At 40.5% G+C, this 19,458-nt stretch overlaps 1 protein-coding gene across 1 annotated transcript; it reads left to right on the top strand.

Annotated features, from left to right (window-relative positions):
• Nucleotides 1–951: 951 nt before the first annotated feature.
• Nucleotides 952–17,606, top strand: tmem161b (transmembrane protein 161B). Its single transcript, XM_035166496.2, has 12 exons — nucleotides 952–1,183; nucleotides 5,792–5,895; nucleotides 7,020–7,100; nucleotides 8,672–8,769; nucleotides 8,882–9,038; nucleotides 10,508–10,659; nucleotides 10,778–10,838; nucleotides 10,961–11,101; nucleotides 12,284–12,397; nucleotides 13,313–13,487; nucleotides 14,638–14,734; nucleotides 14,835–17,606. The coding sequence occupies exons 1-12, from the start codon at nucleotides 1,181–1,183 to the stop codon at nucleotides 15,128–15,130; spliced, it is 1,479 nt and encodes a 492-aa protein (XP_035022387.1). The 5' UTR covers nucleotides 952–1,180; the 3' UTR covers nucleotides 15,131–17,606.
• The last annotated feature ends 1,852 nt before the right edge of the window (nucleotides 17,607–19,458 follow it).

The raw sequence follows: 19,458 nt of genomic DNA on the forward strand, positions 1-19,458 counted from the left end.
AGATGGATGGGTACACAGGGGCACAATGTGACCACATTGAACATATGTATGAATGCAGTTGCTTTCAACACTAGACACTTTATACCAGGTGTAAAGGTAATCAGGTTAAACTCATTTCTAGATGCCATCTGGATACAAAGCCCAATAGACATCACTATTGATCAGTGGGTTGTATGTGCATAGAATGGAGTTTCATGTTAAATGTAAATATAATGACAATAAAATCAAAATCAAAACCATGAGGCCCTATAGGATCATAGAATAACTTAGGGAACATCTGTGACCACAGGTTTAAAGGACTTAAGATACATTTGATTTAGTTGAGTTTGGTGGGGTTACATTGCTGTAGCATTTTCTACTGACCTACCTTGTGATAATATATTATTATAACTATATACATCTATATCATAAGATACAAATATTTAATAAGATTTAATACATGTGGTTAATAACTCTGTATTTCTTGATGATGCCACAATGGTAAAGTCTGTGAGGGGAAAAAAACATCTGTCAACAATCAGCTTAATGACGCTCAGAGACAGTGTTTGGTTGTCACACAGTCACATATAAACATGTTGTGAATAATCACACAGCGACGGACTGATCGATGCAGATGAAGCTGTGACCCTGTGCTGTCAGCATCACCTCTGCGCTGAATCCACTGCCTCACTGCCGATCTGTCGTGTGTAGCAGGGACTCTGCTCTCTTCCGGTTAAGGGGGTCCTATTTCATACTTGCGGTGTTACATACTAATCCTGTCCAAAAATACTAAATCCAGTATTATTTTTAAGTAATATAATTTTTTTCAGACTACATATGCATTCTCAATAGTGTAGGGTCTTGTTTAAATCTCGATATGCAACAAAATATATATTTTTTAATCGTAATTTCTCTCTCTCGCGGGACAGGCAAATCCGAGGACCCCTTCTTACCCAGAGTTTCAGCGTGACCTCTATTGCAGTTGAAAATACCGAGGATCGGAGGCTGAGTCCATTGATTTTTTTAGGGGTAAATCTACGATGTAACCCGTGTCTGTGATGATACGAAGACAGTTTGAATGAGACACCCGCTTCATTTGGTGCACAAACATCGCACGAAGGTCTTATGTGCTCCTCGCCGCCTCATTTCCGACTCGGGCTGCTCAGTGTTGTCGGGGTAGAGTCCGTTTCACTGCATCAACATGGTGAGTGTGTCACGGAGCACCTGAACGCAACGCTTTCTCCTCATGCCTTGATGCTGCATCATCTCCGATGTGCATGTCCCCCTTTCGATGTTTCTGACGTCTTCATGTTTTCAGTGAACGTGTCATTGTGTTAACGATGGTTTAGCTTGCTAGCCAGAACAGGTGCCTGTAGCCGGCTAGCCAGTGTAGCATTGCAGCTAGCGTTAGCCACACACCGACTGCAGCCCAGTGATGCTAACAAGCGTATAAATGTAACGTTTTCCAAGGTGTTCGGTCGCATATGTTGTTGTGAAGTGCTAACAGTGGCTAATCTTGCAGGGTAGAAGTGGAAGATACGTGCTATATTTGCATGAACTGCACCAGCATTAGCTGTTAGCATGCCAGTCACCTGGCAGCAGGGCACCTATGGGAGAAGACGAGCTGTGTTCACGCACCTCACCTGTCTCAGTTTGACCTTAAGATGCCCTCAGAGGAACTGTAAAGCCTATCAGTGTATTCAGGGTTTCACAAGCATTTTTAAAGACATAAATGTATCGAGAGAAAATAATAGATGTGCACTGCAGGTTTGTAATTACATTTGTGGTCATTGCTGCTGTAATTGCATCCATGACAGTGTAATAATCTGAACATGTCCCTCCTAAATACCGCTGATGTTTAGAATCTAAATTTACAGCAGCAGAATTGTCAGTATCAACTTTTAGATGGGATGCTGTCTGTGTGCTGTGTTTACATAATGAACATTAGATGAGTTGATTTGTATTATTCTCCCCTGCTGAATGTTATCATCTGTTGCAGCAGCTACTGTCGGAAAGGACAGTAGTGAGGATTTCACGAATGTGTAAATGATTGCTAGACAGGTGGTTATTCATTCTTCAAATTAAGAAGGTAGAACAATCAGATTAGATATGGGTATTTCCAGTTCATTGTAGTGCCACCATCCTGTAATATCAAGGGAGATGGAGGGGGAAAAGAAAACTTCAGCCAAAGAGTAAAATGACAAACATCCTGGATACCATCTAGTTGCTTATCACACTATTTGTTATAGTTTTATTTGGCCTTTTTTTGTAAGTAACATAACATATCATGTCATTTGGCGGATGCTTTTATCCAAAGCGACTTACAATAAGTACATTCAACATCTATGAGGGGCAAATGGGGTTCAGTGTCTTTCCCAGGGACACTTCGGCATACAGATGGGGAAGACTGAAGATCGAACCGCCGAACTTCTGGTTGGAGGACAACCACTCTACCCCTCAGCCACAGTGTTTAAAGTATAGAATCATCTTAACCACAGCATTAGTAGTAATATAATATGTGGTCTTGGACTTCCAACAGTCAATACTTTAAGAGTTTACTGCCAAAGCAGGATTAAATTGACCCAAGAGTAGTCAAGATGAATAAAATTGAGGAAGTCTCGGTCAATAAGGGGTTTCACTGCCAGAGAGTTAGTTTTCCTAGCAAATAGTTGTGAGGTACTTGAGCTTATATTGATATGGTGGTTATCGCTGCAGCTCCCACTTTCAACCCCCTACAGATTTCATTTGGTTGTTGTGTGGAGGGGGTGAAGCGGCATGGGCAAGATAAGGGAGTCCCATGCTGGCTCAATTTCCCCCAGGCCTGAGATCCTTGCAGCTCCCCCACAGCGAATGGTCAGCATCCACCAAGCTAAGGCTTTCTGCTTTTGACCTATATAGCATGACCATTACTCACATGGAGAAATATCTTGAGTCAGAGAGGTTGTGTCTGGTCACTATAATTGTCAAATTATAGGCACCCACTCCCGTGACTCCAGAGGAGGTATTGACTTAAGCTTTTGGAGCTTATCTCATGCCTGGTGACACTGGAGATCTCCACCACCAATCTAAAATCTAGGTCTACTGTACAAGTCTGGCCTCATCACTTTTCTTGTCTAGACGTCATTCCCTTCCTCCTTCTACACCTGGTACAGTCTAACAGTATCAGTGACAGAGTTGCTCTGTATGATGAATGTTTGCTTATTGTCCAGCATTAGGGTACAAGCAGGACATATGCAAGGTTACACCAGCACATTCAACTAGCCATAGGATCGCCAAAAGTATCACTTATTGTAAAATATCATGTCAGTGAACAAGCCGGCCATATTAAGTAGTGTTATCAACATCATCAGTAGTAACTTAAGGGCATATAGGGTATGGTTCATTATAGCCAGAATAGGCAAAGCAGCTGGTGAATAAGAGACTGACCCAATTGACATATGTCAGCAGAGTCAGTATCTTACTTTTTAAAGAGATCAAGTCCTGATTTAAATTTCCCTTCTATGCATAAAATGACTAATGAGTCTCATGGTTGACACCAAGTTACACATTAGAAGTGAAATTGGTATTTTTATATCCATTACCACAAAAATTACAGTCCTCTGTGAAATGAAGAATGACGATCCATTCTTATCCATCATGCATCAACGTCAATTATTGTAGTTTTTTCTCAGTTGAAGAAATTTAATCTTAACATATTATCATATGGCACTGTCACATTGCCATCACTCAAATGGGTGAAGATAAGCCCACTGAACTTCATTGTTGTGTAAACATCATGTTGACAAAACAAAGAAGGCCACATGACTTTGTGATGAGCTTGTAAGTGTAGATTCACTGGTGCATGCCTATAGGTGCAAGCCCAGGCATGGGACTGTTTTTGGCAAAGAGAAAAAAAACATTTTTTTAGGGGAGATTAGTTCTCTAATTGGTTCTCTTGGCTCAAGTGGGGGCAGGCACAGATATCAATAATTCCTACTGATAGCCAAAGAGATGGGCCAGCCCGCAGACCTTACCCTACAGTGAGTGGATAAAAGCGCAGCATGAAGGTAATGATTTTGGCCTCATAAGCCTAAGTGAATATTGATCCAAAAGTGCTGGGTTGATGTTCCCCTTGTGTTACTAAGTCTTTGGCGATCTACCTCCTGTGGCAGGTGCTAGTTGTTCATTCTCCCGGGCACGTGGCGGCTGACATTGTGACAGTTTCCTGGCCGAGCATAGTTCAGTGATCATTGTATTAACCCAAATAAATGTACTCAGATTACAGTAATTGGGGATTTATTAACTAAATCCCTTACAGTTTGTTGTGGAAGTGTTTCAAAATAGCTACCATTACATGTCTGGTATCAAGGTAAAAGTGGTAATTTGATTTTGATTTTGGGTCTTAGTTGTCGGCGAATGTTACTAATCATCCGTCACTCTATAATTGATTTGAAATTGAATCACTATACTGTACCATGATATTTTATATTTACATTACATAGAGAAAAAAGTCAAATATGAATGCCATTTTGTGGCTAATCTGGTGAATTAATTACCAAAATAACTAGATATATTAATGGTGTTACTATTTGGTTGTCCAATTATAGAACAATTTCCCCTGGTTGCCAAAGCTCAGTCACCTCAAGGTTTAGATCGACATGTCAGCCAACACTGTGTCTGCTGCTTGCTGCAAATTGACTTGAAATCTCATTGCACCAGAGGCATCTTATAATCTGCAGAGTAGTGGGGAATCCCAGGCACCATATTGTTTACTGTGATGCCACATGAGAGTTGTTGGGGTCATCTGGTTCCGGCTATCTGGCTCATATGATTGACAGTCATCATAGCAACATGAATAAAAGTGTCAGTTATTTAAGGAACTTGGAAATGGATGTCAGAATGGTAATGGAGGTGACCTGGAAGACTGCTGATGCTTCAGTATTTAAGTTTTCTTTTTGGTTCTACTTCAAAAGACGCCATATTACACACATAGCAGCTTTAAATCATTTGTTTTTAGTAATGTGGCACATCTACATTTTTTGTTTTGTTTGACCGGCTAACACTGAAGTGATTAATCCCTCTGTATTCATGGACAAATGAAGGTCATTCTGTGTTTGAGTTCTTGATAAAGTTTGTGGAGTCTAATCTTTCAACAACTTGTACAGTATTATTTACAAAGTAAATCTGATTGAAACCATCCAGCCCATAATGTGTTGGTGCTTTTAAATCAGACTCTTGGCCTGATGGAAAGGCCCTTGTTGTTTTTCAAATCAAAGGGGTTCATCCTCTTGAAACCATTAACCAAATGTAGATACAAATGGAACCTTTGACCTGAAGGTGAAGCCTCTGGGGACCATGAATATTCACATCTGAAAACTTTGGACTCACATCATCTTAGGCTTCACTGCTAGCAGGGCAAAGAAGCACCATTATAACCAAATCTATGATCTCACCTTTCATTACATTGCCAAGGAATTTAATTGTCCTGAGATACATTAGAGGCAGTGTTAACTTGCTCAAACAAAGTCTTATAGTAATCATTAATCTCTCTGTGCTGCAAACATGTTTGTTGGAAGAACATCTGTGGCCCCGCTATCAGCAAGATAAAGAACGGCATTCACTGAGCATTTTGCAGTTAAGGTGTAATGCCAAGACTTTTGATATGAGATTGATAAAAGACTTTAAATTGCATTTTAAACTCTTTTTAATCTGAGAAGACATGCTCCAGTACGTATTAGTCCATATAAACCCATACTTCATGTGTGTAAGTGCTTTGTGGCATGTATAATTACTGTTTAAATGTGATTTTTAAACCCCCATCTCATTTCCACAGGGTGTGATCGGTGTGCAGCTGGTGGTTACCATGGTAATGGCCAGTGTAATTCAAAAAATAATACCTCATTATTCCTTCGCAAGATGGCTTCTCTGCAGTGGCAGGTAATGTAAAATCCCATACATGCTGTTTTGAATAGTTCTTCCAAGTGCTGTTGTTTCATTTCTACAATTTCCTTTGCCTTCTGAGAAGTTTATTTCAAAACGAGTCCAGAACAATGGGCATCAAAATGTTTACTCAGATGGGAGAGTGTTCCAAACAGTTTGGATTGAAGAAGTAAAAGAATCATTAAATCACACTGCAAAGACCAAAGGGCACTGAAATATCGGGATGACCCGAGAGAAAAGTACATACAAATATAGTGCTGGCCTCATTTCCCCTAATTAGTGTCACATATGTTTTTCAGTAAACAGATTTTTGGAACACGTTTAATAATTCATTAATTTTTCTTTTCAGGGCACTGCTGAAACATTTTTTGAAAACTTTTTTGCCATAAGCAGTAGGCCTGAAGTGTCCCTCCAGAATACTTTGTAATTAATTTTCCATAATAAATAAATATACAGGGGGAAAAACAAGCTGTGCTCTTTCTATCCTCCTCCGCCACACAGTGTGCTTCTCAGGATGGTTTGACAGGAGGGTTTCTTAAAAAAAAAAGTTGAGGAGGTTTGTTTTGTAAAGAAAGCTCCTAAATTACCTCCTATTTCAAGCTTGGTACCTTAAGGACTGATGTTGCAAAGCGTCTCACAAGTGTCTGTTTTGTGTTTGTTTTTCAGGAGTTATTCATTAATCTCAGAGCTGTTACAAAATGAGGCTTTGAGTCATGTTTCGTAGAATCAAGACTTAATGTCACTGCTTTCAAGAGCATTTTTCAAAGAGATTTTCGATATTTCTTTAAGGTGTAATGAAAAGGCAATTTAAGCTTTTAACAGTAAGTGAAATTCCCTTATTCCTACAAGAAATGGAAGTGAAGAGAGGGTGACTTTACAGTATTAATTACTCATTACATCTAATGTTGAATCCACTTCCTTCTCTTTCCATCGTCAAAAATCGATATTATTAATCTTCTTAGTCAGTATGTGTCAATAATTATATTGTTGGCCAGGAAATCTAACTTAAGTCTGTTTTGTTTTTTTCTAACCCTAAAACTTAGATTTTAATTATATTATATCTTTTGTTTCCTTCTCTGTACAAGTCTGAGCCTGATCTCTTTCATTTTCTTTGTTCACAGTCTGCGGTGGTATCAGCACCCCACGGAAGATGAGCTGAGGAGCTTAGCAGGGAAACAAAAAGGACAGAAGAGGAAAGACAGGTAGGTTGTGAGGGGGGGGGGGTGCAGAAATGAAATGAAGAAGGGCTATTGTTTGGGGGCTGGGGAAATGCGGTGGCACAGAGCAGGTACGAAAGGCACCCCTTTCATCAGAGAGGAAAGCAAAGATGAGACGCAGACGTATGAGATGGATGGAGACCACAGGCATGTCGGCAGGGAGATGACGCTGATGTGTGTTTGTGTGGCTCATTTACGGCATGTTTGAAGTGAGGAGACAGAAGTCTATTTTTGTTGTTTTGTTCCTTTACGGACTCTTCATCTGGGCTCAGAGCAACTTGGCTTAGAAGTGGACCCCGTCTAGTGGATGTGAGGAAATCTGGTCCTGTTTTTTTGGAGCCATTACTATCAAGGCTATTTTAAGGGATGACAGTTTAAAAGGATTGTATCTGCATTATATCTTCAAAGTGGTCAGATGTCAAGCTTTGATTCTGGAGGATGGTTTTCCTTTAAGACCACTTTGCAATTAAAGTGGGAAAAAAACTACTATTCAGTCATTATGGCTGCAGGTGGAAGTTATACCATATGTTGAAAATGTGAATTTGGCTCTGTTTCCTTTGTGCTCGCCCTCTTAATGTGAATTCAAATTGAACTCACAACTGAATGCTAATCCTTACTGTTCCACATGGTGTCCAGCTCCTTACTCAAGGCGGTTTTGTAGCACAGTCCTTTCTCCAACCCTGTATGAGGCAGGTCAATGCTCTCCAGCACCACATGCTCAGTAATCCCTTGAAGGAAAAGATGGACCACTGTCCTTTTGCCAGCTCGTGCCATGCAGCTCCGTTCCCTTTGTCAACCATCTGACTCCCTCAGTGAGGGGTGCCTGAGCTGCTGAGCCCCCTTTCTCCCCCCGTCAGGTGCCTCAGAGATGAAATCTGTCCGGGGCATGTTTGGCCCGAAAGTCTTTCAGTGGTATTGTCCCGTGAATCGAGCACACACACACAGACACACACCAGGCTGAACAAACAAAGCCCAGAACTGAGGAGGCCCACCAGACAGTTCTTCAGACCTAAAGAACAGCAATCCATTCACCTGCTGTCAGCGGTTTAGCACCGCCTATGCGCTCGGTCATGGAAGTCCAGAAGTATTAGTGGCAAAAAATATAAATAGAACTATGCTAAGTATTGAATATAGAGGGTACCGTGTATGCTCACAGCTTTGCAATAAATTAAATTTGAGTATTGGATATTGGATCATATTTTATCTGTGATGGATTAACTATAATGGAGATGGGATATCAACTGTAAAACATATGGTTTTCTTGTGTAAATTGTCACTAGTAAGGTTAAACACGTAATTTATAAAGTTCTCAAAGTGAACCAGTGAGGTTAACTTTTACACATGCTAAAAAAAGAAAGTGTAAAAATGTGTTCATTGACCCTCTTGTTATTTTTATCTGCATGAAAGACAAGTTGCCAAACAAACCTGAACAAATGTCTGCAAGATTACAACATTAAGCTGTTTTTCAATGGTCAAACATTGCATTTGCTGCATTCTGGAGTTGCTACCATTGTTTTCCTGACCCCCCCTTGTTGTTTTGCACCTCTTTTCCTTAGGAAGTACAATGGTCACATTGACAATAAGCCGCTAACAGTTCCAAAGGACATAGACTTACAGCTGGAGACGAAATGCATCACAGAAGTCGACACATTAGGTATAAATCTAACAGGACAAACATCTATAATCCCAAGTTTTCATTCTCACATGTTTAATGTTCATGTATACTGGGCTGTATGGATCTAATTATACTCTGTGTGTGCCCCCAGCATTGCACTACTTCCCAGAGTTCCAGTGGCTGGTGGATTTCACAGTAGCGGCAACTGTGGTCTATCTGATAACAGAACTCTACTACAGCGTGGCTCAGCCCTCAGGAGAGATGAACATCAGTGTGGTCTGGTGCCTGCTCGTACTTGCCTTCGTCATGTATCCTTACATCAGTTACTCTTTACATCTTGGTTTGTTTTTTGTTTTTTTCATATCACACTAATCTAAGAACATATTTCTGCTGTGCATCAAGTGTGTGGGTTGGTTGGTAACATGCAATGTTTCAGCTCCGCAAACCTATGTTTTATGGACTCTCCTTCGGGCTTTCAATTATTTCCACGTTACATTCTTCCTAACAGCCCCTGTATATGCCATAGGTTAACATCTCATTGTCTATAAGAGAGTCTGCATCATTCTAGCGTGATTGTGTGGTTGCAGCAGTGGTGGTGAGAGGCTGTAAAATGACTGCTAAAGCTTTGGCTGCCAGCACCTTTATGCTCCACAGCTACCTGCTATTTTGCTACGCTGAATGATGGTTAAATAATATGCATTATCCTTGCCACCAACCACAGGGATCAATCTTCCCAGTGCTCCCGCTCGGGCCCAGCTCACTATGGTCAGATGGTGTGTCATTTCCTGCCTACCCCCGAGATTGGAGGCCCAATTTTCACAGCCCAACAGGCTGATATGCTTGGGGGGGGGCAGACTTGGGAACAGATGACACTGGAGTATGAAGATGAGGGAATATGTTGGCGCAATATATGTGTTAATGGGACCCTCGATTTCAGTTTTCCTATTTCGGCTCTGATGACATGTTTAAGACTCTTGGCCTGGAGATCAGCTCCACTGCTCTGTTAGCCTGTCCACTGATAAAACCACTGGAGTCTCCCTCTTGTTTAGTGAAATATGATAAAAAAGACTGGATATCCTCACGCTTGGCCTATGTTTACAGGCCAGCTCGGCTGTATCATAATTGTAGGCCGCTACATGACAGCTCAAACGTGGCTGTATTTCTAGTTTCAACCTCACGCTGGCTCTAACTCGTCTGCCGAGTGTTTATACAGCTGTCTTCACAGCACTGAATACGGGTTAGAGACAGAAAGAAGACCGTATTGGATTGAATACCTTTCTTGAAATGGACTGAAAGGGAGTGAAAAATTGGCATGCTGTCACCTGAAATGTTCCGTGAACTGGGAGTTTCATCTCCGTGGCGACCGGAGTTGACTTTAGAAACACGCTCTGTCCTTAGCCTTCCGATCAGTGTCAACGGGGGCCGAGTAAAACACTATTGCGAGCTTGATGGCGCCCACTGGTGCCACAGTCCCACACACTCTGTACTCACACATATTGTGTGTGTTGCAGGGTCTGTGTGGCACGAAAGGGTTGAGGGTTCACATGGAGCAGTTAAGTGTGCCCGAACTTGGGAAAAGATGAGTATGGTTTTGTGTGGTGAATATCTGTCTGTTACTGTGCTATAAAGTTTTTTGCGGTGGTTGATCGCAAAGACTTATTTCTGGTTCCCTTGAACCTGTGAAAAGAATTTAGAAATGTATCTGCAAAGCGCTTTGGATTAGCTTTAAATGCCAGTGTGCGTTTGGTGCTGATTTCCCTTGACTCTGTCCCCTCAGTAAGACCCTTTTCTCTCTAACGGCCCACTACTTCAAGCTCGAGGAAGGAGGCGAGCGCTCACTCTGTATTACTTTTGGTTTTTTCTTTTTTGTCAAAGCCATGGCCATTCTCATCGTCACTGAAAACTACCTGGAGTTTGGTCTTGAGACCGGTGAGTTCTCCGCCAGGCTTGTCTTTAAAATGACCCTGTTGCTAACAACCACATTTTAGTACTTTCACCCCCGGTGTGTGAGTCACTGCTGAATATATTTAATTTTTTTCATTTCCAGGTTTTGCAAACTTCTCTGACAGCGCTCTACAGTTTCTGGAGAACCAGGGTTTAGAGTCCCAGTAAGTACAATATCAGTATTCTCGCAGTATCGTTTTTGTTTTCTCCACCTTCATGAATTCTTTATGACTCGTGAAACTACAGTAGTATCACCATGTGTGTTTTTTTTGTTTTTTTTACACAGGGGTCCTATATCTAAACTCACCTTCAAGCTGATCCTAGCTCTGCTCTGCTCCCTGATTGGAGCATTTCTAACTTTCCCTGGTCTACGATTGGCCCAGATGCACCTCGATGCACTCAATCTCACCACAGCCAAATTTACACAGTGAGTACACCACACAAATACGTTTTTGCTTTTGCCTTCTCTCGTGTTCTTGTCATGGAATACATTTGATTCATTTCTTATCTTTAGGAAGCCACAACAGTCTTCGGTGGAAAATGACCTTGAAGATTAGTTTCCAGTTGCAAATGTTTCACATCCCACACTTTGTTGATAGCATTATCTTCAGTATTTAACTTTTAGTTTTATCACATATGATGTAGAGAATTCTTCATTTATGTTTCAGCTGATATTGAAAATATTGTATTATTAATGATAAACTTTATAAAGCACCTTTCAAAACACAGTTACAAAGTCCTTAACGAGTTAGAAATTCAAAAAGGCATTGAAAGCAAACAATGAGAAAACATTTAAAAGCAACTTGAAGATCACAAGCAATGAAGCACAGATACAGAAATGGAAAAAGGTTACAGATGAGAAAAGACTAAAATCAAGATAAAATAAAACATTATAAAATGAACAGAATAGACCGTAAGATCAGAACTAGGAGAAATAATATTATCCAGAGTGGTCTCTCCAGTTCTATGGTTTTGATGTGCTCAAATTGGCCACAAACACAGAACTCAAATATCAGTCTACCCTATTTTAGAGTACCATGAATGCAAGTATAGCACCGTTGTACTTGTCTCCTACTATTCCGAGTGTGTCAGATACCAGAGAGCACCTTGTGAGTCAGATGAAGACTTCCTCAGTTGGGGCAGATTTCTGTTTCAGAACACACTGGGTGGCATGTCTCCAACCATGATAGGGGGTGCAGAGCAGGGAGCACATTGCATCCAGATAATCCACTTTGGCATAGCAGACTCTCTTCTCTTCTGGCCTCCTCTTCTGGCCTCCTCTTCCTCCTCCATTCCCCATTTTAGCTGTCACAAGCTTACATCCTCAGACCCTGTCCCCAGCAGGGATTATCTCCCAGCCCTACAAAATCTGCGCCTTAGTTATCTTCTCACCCCTCTCAGGGACAGTCGTATTGATAATATGGACCATTATCCTCTCCATGTTAATTTCAAATTGAGATTAAAAAGCAAAGATTACAGAGACCTACCCACTTTTTAATTCATTGGTTTATCGATGATTTTGAGAGGAAAAAAGAGTCAAAGTTGTTGGATTATTTGATCACCTAACATTATAATTGATGTATTTTTTGTAACATCTCCTTTTCTGCAGGACTCTGCTTCATATCAACTTCCTGTCCCCTCTTATCATGGTCCTGCTGTGGGTGAAGCCCATAACGAAGGACTACCTAATGAACCCTACTCTGGGAAAGGAGAGTGTGCCTTTGTAAGTAATTATGTGTTTCTCACAATTTGTGTTTGACCCAGATGTACAGAATACTACCAATATAATAATAATTTAAGTTAACCATCTTAAATAGTTAACCTAATTGAGATCGGACAGAGGTTAACTGCTTTGTAGCACATGTATTAGATTGCGTAAACATTTCACGAAAAACAATAATCTGTTAAAGATCCATATCCTCGTACCTCCAGTAGATTGATCTGTATTTGGTTGGCAGCCAGTCGGACTCTGTTGCTGCCTGGCAAGCTAATGACCTGCCACTCAAACAGGAGCGACGGGACAACGTTGCCAAGCTGTGAAAATAAAAGTAATTGTGGCTGGAAAATGGGTGTAAACAATGCAACAGCAGTTATCAAAATTGAATTTATGAAGGTTGAATGAGATAAGGAATGTGTTGCAGTTCGTAGATGAAATTACCACAATGGGAACGTTGTTTAAATGAGACTGTACACATATTAAGTCATACCCGAGGGAAAGCTCTTTGTTCCATCTCTAACTGCTGCCATTTGTCAGCTTGTTATTCATACTAAGATAAACATCTTTTTCATTTGTTGCAAGTTTGAATCCTGACACGTGTCAAACTTTCTCCTGCTGCTGACAGCAGGAGAAAGCCTGTGATGGCTTCAAGGTCAAACTTGACTAAGTCGGCTTTCATGTTACCTAACTCCCCTTTTCACCTTTTTATCTCAACCTCACCCTCTCTTACTTCTTCGTCTTGACTTGTTTATGACTCTTTTTTTACTCCTACTATCTTTCCTTTCTGTCTCATTGTCTCTGTCTACCATCCAAGTGATGGAGCAGAAACATGATGGGTTGAGTTAGCGGGCCAGCAAAGCCGTCATCCCTTAATCTTCCTCTCTCTCTCTCTCTCTCTCTTGTCTTTCTTATTACTACCAGGATGACTGAGCAGACATATGATACGCTGCGCTTATGGGCCATCTTACTGATGTGTCTGCTCCGGCTCGCTATGATGAGACATCATTTGCAGGCCTACCTCAACCTGGCCCAGAAGGGTGTGGACCAGATGAAGAAGGAGGCGGGTCGCATAAGTACCGTTGACCTGCAGAAGATGGTGAGTCAGATAATCGTTTTATTCAATATTAATCATGGTTATACCCCAGTGTAATTCTATGATAAAATGATAAAACGTATATAAATAATCCCTTTTAGAACGTATATTGGAGTGATCTATATTCCTCTTAATTGGAGCCACGTAGTTTGCTTTGCAGAAGCGTATTCCCTTTATTAATAGCATATATATATATATATATATATATATATATATATATATATATATATATATATATATATATAGCCACATTTAATGCCCTGTCTTTGTGAATTAAGGAACAGGGCACAATACTTTATTGTACTTTTGTGCAGTTGGAAATTGGTGTTCGCAGTAATTGTAATTGTCTTTTCAAACTCCCCCAAACAATCAGGGTTTAAACGTGGTCCCAAAAAGTCAAATATTTAATTAAATATGTTAAAATACAACGTACAATTGTACAATACTTTGAGGTTCATTTAATAATACTAAGTATGGCGTGCATAGTTTGGAATGTCTGTTTATTGTAGTTCTTTGTCAACAATACAGATATTGACACTGTGTAATAAAACTATAAACAAGACCAACATGGAACTGATAACTGTCTACAAACACCCCAGTTAGAATTTATCTCCGTACACTCAGCTTTTCTTTGGGAAAGGCCATGGATACCTATTGTCTCTATCTGTGGTTTGTGAGATAACGTGGCATTTTGAGGTTTATCCTCCACTTGGCTACTTCACTTTATCTTCAGTTATGGGCAAGTGTAAATAATTCTGGGACTCCGATATTCCTTTATTTCTGTCATACTTGACATAGGTCTTAAATTGAATTTGTTATGGTCTGAAATAGTCTGACTTATTCAAACCCACAGAATCCCTGATGTTAGTGTAAAGGTGTAAACAAGCTCAGTGTAGTGCAGACCAGCCTCTCCTATGTGACAACTCATTTTGTGGTAGGGTTTTGATGTATATAACAGACATCAGGCAAAGTATCATCTGTGATCATATTTAATATCACATCTAATCATGATTTGGAGTTCTATCAATGATATTTGATATTTACCTCAGCTTCAGGTGTTTTTTGTTAGAAACTTTAACTTATAAAACAGTTTGTGTAAAAGCCTGAACTAATGTTATTATTCTTTTTCACCACTTCCACCTTTTTCACTCAGGTTGCGCGTGTTTTTTACTACTTGTGTGTAATCGCACTACAGTATGTGGCACCACTGGTGATACTGCTGCATACCACTTTGCTGCTAAAAACCTTAGGTGAGTCATGCAGCGCTCAATGTTTTTCCTCTTTAAAGATTTATTTGTTATTTTTCTTCCCAGACGTTTGATCTTTCTTCCTTTGCTCGCTCTCCGGCAGGTGGACACTCCTGGTGGGTCTCTCTTGAAGAAGACCTGCCTTGCACCTACGACATGAACTCTGACTCAGTGATGGGGGAGGCATCAGTAGCCGCCCCAACACCAGCTTCAGTGGTAGAAACAGGAGCCCGGGCGTCAGTAGCCCAGCTGTCGGTGGCCCTGGGAGGCCTGCGGACTGTTTTCAGCCCCTCGCTTTTCCGGGGCCTCTTCTCCTTCTTTACTTGGTGGATTGCCGCCTGCCTCTTCTCCACCTCCCTCTTCGGTCTCTTCTACCATCAGTATCTTATGGCGGCATAACATCAGGAACCCAGCAGTGGCAGCCGGACCCCCGCAGTGCTGCTGTACGTTCAGCCTGATCAGAAAGGACTGATTCGGGGCAGCAGAGGCCGATTGATGACTCTGCTCGTCAACCTCCTCCCTCCCTCCCTCCCTCCCTTTGACCACCTCTCAATGACCATATCATCAGAGCTCCTGGTTCAACTTCCAGTGCTTCCTTCACAGATGACTCTATGAACTCGTCATTGTTTTTAATACTACAATCACAGTGTTTAATTTGAAGGGCAAGATTTATAAATTTTAATAAGAGACGGACTAAAGGTACGAGTGGAAAGAATATTATTCCGTGTCAGTGGTGTATTGGTATTGTCAAGAGGAACTGATCCATTTTGTGTATGAAATTTGAACGATATGAGGTATAATACTTTTATCTCAGATGCCAATTACAATCCGTTACTGATCCATCGACACTTTGTCTTTTACTTTAGAAAACCCCACTCTTGCAGGTTCATGCATGACAGTAACAGTTCGATTTCAGCCTGTTGTCCCCCTTGTAAATTTACCGCCAATGACTTATATCACAGACATATCCAGGAAAAGCTGGAGTTACTCTGCTTGACTGGATAAATGCTGTAAGGTTTAAGTTTTATTGGCTGGCGGTTATGCGCACCACCTTGACATTAAGAGTCATGGAACCACCTATAAACCAGTCTGTATCACAGCCCATCAGAGTGCTAGCTTCCCTCAGTGAAAACGTAGTGAGGACGCGTAGCTCACAGAATATCATAGAATCTGGAGCGGTTTGTGGAGGCTGGTCTGTGACTTCTTATTCTCCTAAAATCATCTTCAATTATATGTTTTCCTTACGTTTTTTTTAGGGGAAACTGATAACTGCCATTCTGGGGCCTCATGTTTGTCTTTTGAGAAAAACTAAAAAAAAATATTTGTGTTGAAATTCAGATGTAAAAATTCCATTGCCACGGACCACAAAGCAATCTGAAAGAGTCTTAAGAGTTTTGCCGGTGCGTTTGTGTTTGTAGTCAGAGGAGGGAGGGGGGGTTGGATGGGACGAGCCGTGACCTGACCAGGGTCTTTGAGTGTGGACAACTGAAGAAGAGTTACACGAGATTGTTAAACTCCAGGGTGAACATCTCATTGGCTTGAATCTAATGTGTTTGAAATGTGTCTAATTGAAGTTGCCATCGAGGACAAACTTAGGTTGTTTTGTTTTTTTTAATGATAGAATTTGTGATGTTTTTAATTTTGCATTGTGACCACCCTGGTTTTAACTGAGCCGTCTTGAAGCTATGAGAGAATCTGAGGTTGTTCTTCTGACAGACAACATGTAGCGTCTGCATCTGTCTGCATGTGTCGGATCTCTGCCTTCGGTCAGCTGTAATCTCAAAGGGCATTGCGATCGAGAAGAAAGGATGTCAACCACTGTTGATAAGCTACCGCCTTTGTTCTCATTTCCTGTTTTATTTTTACTTAAACCCATCCATTGCTTTTAAACTCTTTTGAGAACAATCATTTTTTAGTTGTTATTCTATTTCTAACTGATCAAATTGTGGATGTGATGTCGGGTGGTGTCTAGAGATCCATCTTGATAAAGAGAGAATCACTAGTTCTGGTTAAATGAAAACACAGTGTCTTTGCACGCTGTAGTTAGAGGGTGTAGGTGTAAGCTCATGCAGTCACTGCAGACGCTGCACTGGGTCATTGTGATTGTCTGTTCTATTCAGGAATGTAGGGTACGTGTTCTCAGACCAATTACATATGCGTGGTTCTCTGGCAAATTTCATTTCATCGTTACAGTCATCATAGAGCTGCAGTTCACACATTCCAGCTCTATGCATTGTGTACAGAACACGTTTTATGAAGCAGAGCAGCACCATATCACACATTTAAGCTCCTGATGCCGAAAGTCTTAGCCTCAGTTTGTCTGTTTGAAACCATAGGGAATATGCACATAATGAATGTATCAATCTTGCCTAATTTCTAGATTGTTTTGATGAACACTGATTTGTATGTTGAGTTGATTTAACTGCCCCCTTACCTGCAATTCCTTCCCTCTCCACCATACCCTTTCATAATTCTACCTGTTAAACTAAATCTAATTTATCCTAATGACTTTTTATTGATTGATTTGTCCTTTCTTTGTTTTTTTTTGTATTTATTTCACATGTCGAGGCCTGTAAACATTTCTAATTTTAACAATATTCACTTTATTTTGTTAATAGAGTGCATGATGGATTAAATCAGTTTTTGAAAACGTGTTTGACAAATCGGTTACAGATTTTTTTTTATGTCTGGTCAGGTAAGAAGTACCTGGAGAAACTCTCAGAATTCGTTGGCCTGATGAGGCGTTTCTTCAGTTTGTTACCACTGAAAGTGTTGTTATTCACTCTTGGGTTCTTAGAGTACATCACACATGTTGTTGTTCTTCCGTGTATTTATTTCTGCTTTAGATTTTGTCTTAAATAAATTATGTTCTTTACTACGTCCTTTTTATTTGATCCTTATGCTCTATTGGTTATATAAGGCCTCAGCATTAGAGCAACAGGGAGATGGGTCCATTCATGAATCCTTGGATACGACTGGCACTTGTTTTTTGTTTTCTTTAGGAAAACTCCTGAACTCAGGATCCCTAAGCTTTTGGTTTATAGTTGACAGAAGAGCTCACGGTTTAGTCAGCGTAAAGCTGGGGTTGGTAATCCTTGAAAAACTCGCAAGAGCAGGCTACACTTTGAAAATATGCAACCGATACAGCCCACCCCCTCCTAATTGAAATTCCCATCAAAGCTACACCCTCAAAACAAAAACGTTCACTGCCAGACGACCAGCGGTCTGTGCCTCTCCTGTCATGCAGTGAGAGTTCAGGCAGGGTGTGGGCAGGTTGGTTAGTGGCTGGCAGGTACGGCCGTGAATCTTCAGTCTGAATTTGGTCCGAATTAAACGATTGGCCGTGTTTATTAAAGTCCTGTGAGGGCCACACAGCAGCTGTTTGTTTCATCCAAATTTATTCATCAGTGGCTATTGAGGATTTCAAAAATGTATAGTTATAAAATGTGTTGCGCAGACAACTTACCAAACCATAAGAAGTAGAACTAATCACAGGTGTATGTCACTTAATTCTGGTAATTGTTCCCAAATGAGTGGATATTTAATTCATCCATATTAACTTTGATGAAAAGGTACCAAAATCTCACAACTCATTAACACACAAGATAGTGTTATGAATTTTGTATTTAAAACAATGCTTAATACTGTATTGTAAGTCTAATGTGTACTTGATAATATAAACATGTTTGTGTATTATATCTAACTTTATATATACATTTTTTATTTAAAAAAAAATACAATTACAAAAGTATATAAAATTATATAAAATATACATGTATGTATGCATGTTTACACTAGACTTTAGAAATAAGACAGCAAACACATTTGGGCCCACAATGTTTAATATGTTGTATTATTTTTTAAACAATGAACAGAAATATATGTATTGCTATAGATCTATGAGGACGAGTACAGTTATTTTAGCAAAAGGTTTAGCAAATTGGTTTGGATTGATCCTGCACTAACCTTCTCTTCAGTCATCTTTTCTCCTCCTCTCCTCCTCTCCTCCTCCCCTCTCTCCACTCCACTCCTCTCCTCTCCAGTCATCTCTCCTCTCTCCTCTCTCCTCTCCAGTCATCCTTTTTGCTTGTCGTCATAGCATAACAGTTTTATTATTATTATTTGGCCAGTTAACAAGTCAGTTTATTGGGGGGGAGAATTTGACCATATTTAAACATTGGATGACTACATCCCTGCTCTGGCCCATACATACTGTGTCTCTCCCTCCAAATCAAATGTTGTGCATTGCTAAATTGTTCTCTTGTTTTACGGTAGTTGTGTGTGTTTTAAAAAAATCTACCCAGCAAACGAACAACATTTTTAAGGGATGTGTTGGGAACTTGCTTAAAGTGATGTGCTCTATATATCTTTTTCGCTTTTACTGCAGAGCTAGTGTTTTTTCAACGGTATGGCCTGGCCATGGAATTCATGCTTGATGTACTTGCAATGATCATATGCCCCACTAAATACACATGATGGACCCTGTTCAAAAATAGTTCCACACAGATGTCCCCTTCTGAAGCCACGCTGCTTTATTCTGCACTCGGAGACTACACACACATGAGCTCCTCTTTCTCTGTGTTTACAGTGGCTCCTCTCCGGGTCGCCAAGGTCCCAGGCGAATTGTAAACTCCCGTCTATTTTACCAGATTAAATAGTGTTTGTGTGATACTGCTCAATAACACGGTGATTGTGCCTCAGCATCACCTACTTATGGAAAATGCCCT

The sequence above is a fragment of the Hippoglossus stenolepis genome, chromosome 9 (assembly GCF_022539355.2).
Source record: "Hippoglossus stenolepis isolate QCI-W04-F060 chromosome 9, HSTE1.2, whole genome shotgun sequence".
In the NCBI taxonomy this organism is placed as follows: domain Eukaryota; kingdom Metazoa; phylum Chordata; class Actinopteri; order Pleuronectiformes; family Pleuronectidae; genus Hippoglossus; species Hippoglossus stenolepis.

What these genes read in the sequence shown, in the direction of transcription:
- tmem161b (XM_035166496.2), top strand. An exon ending in TGGCTTCTCTGCAGTGGCAG is followed by an intron (nt 5,896 to 7,019) that starts GTAATGTAAAAT and finishes CTTTGTTCACAG; the next exon opens with TCTGCGGTGGTATCAGCACC. An exon ending in GGACAGAAGAGGAAAGACAG is followed by an intron (nt 7,101 to 8,671) that starts GTAGGTTGTGAG and finishes TCTTTTCCTTAG; the next exon opens with GAAGTACAATGGTCACATTG.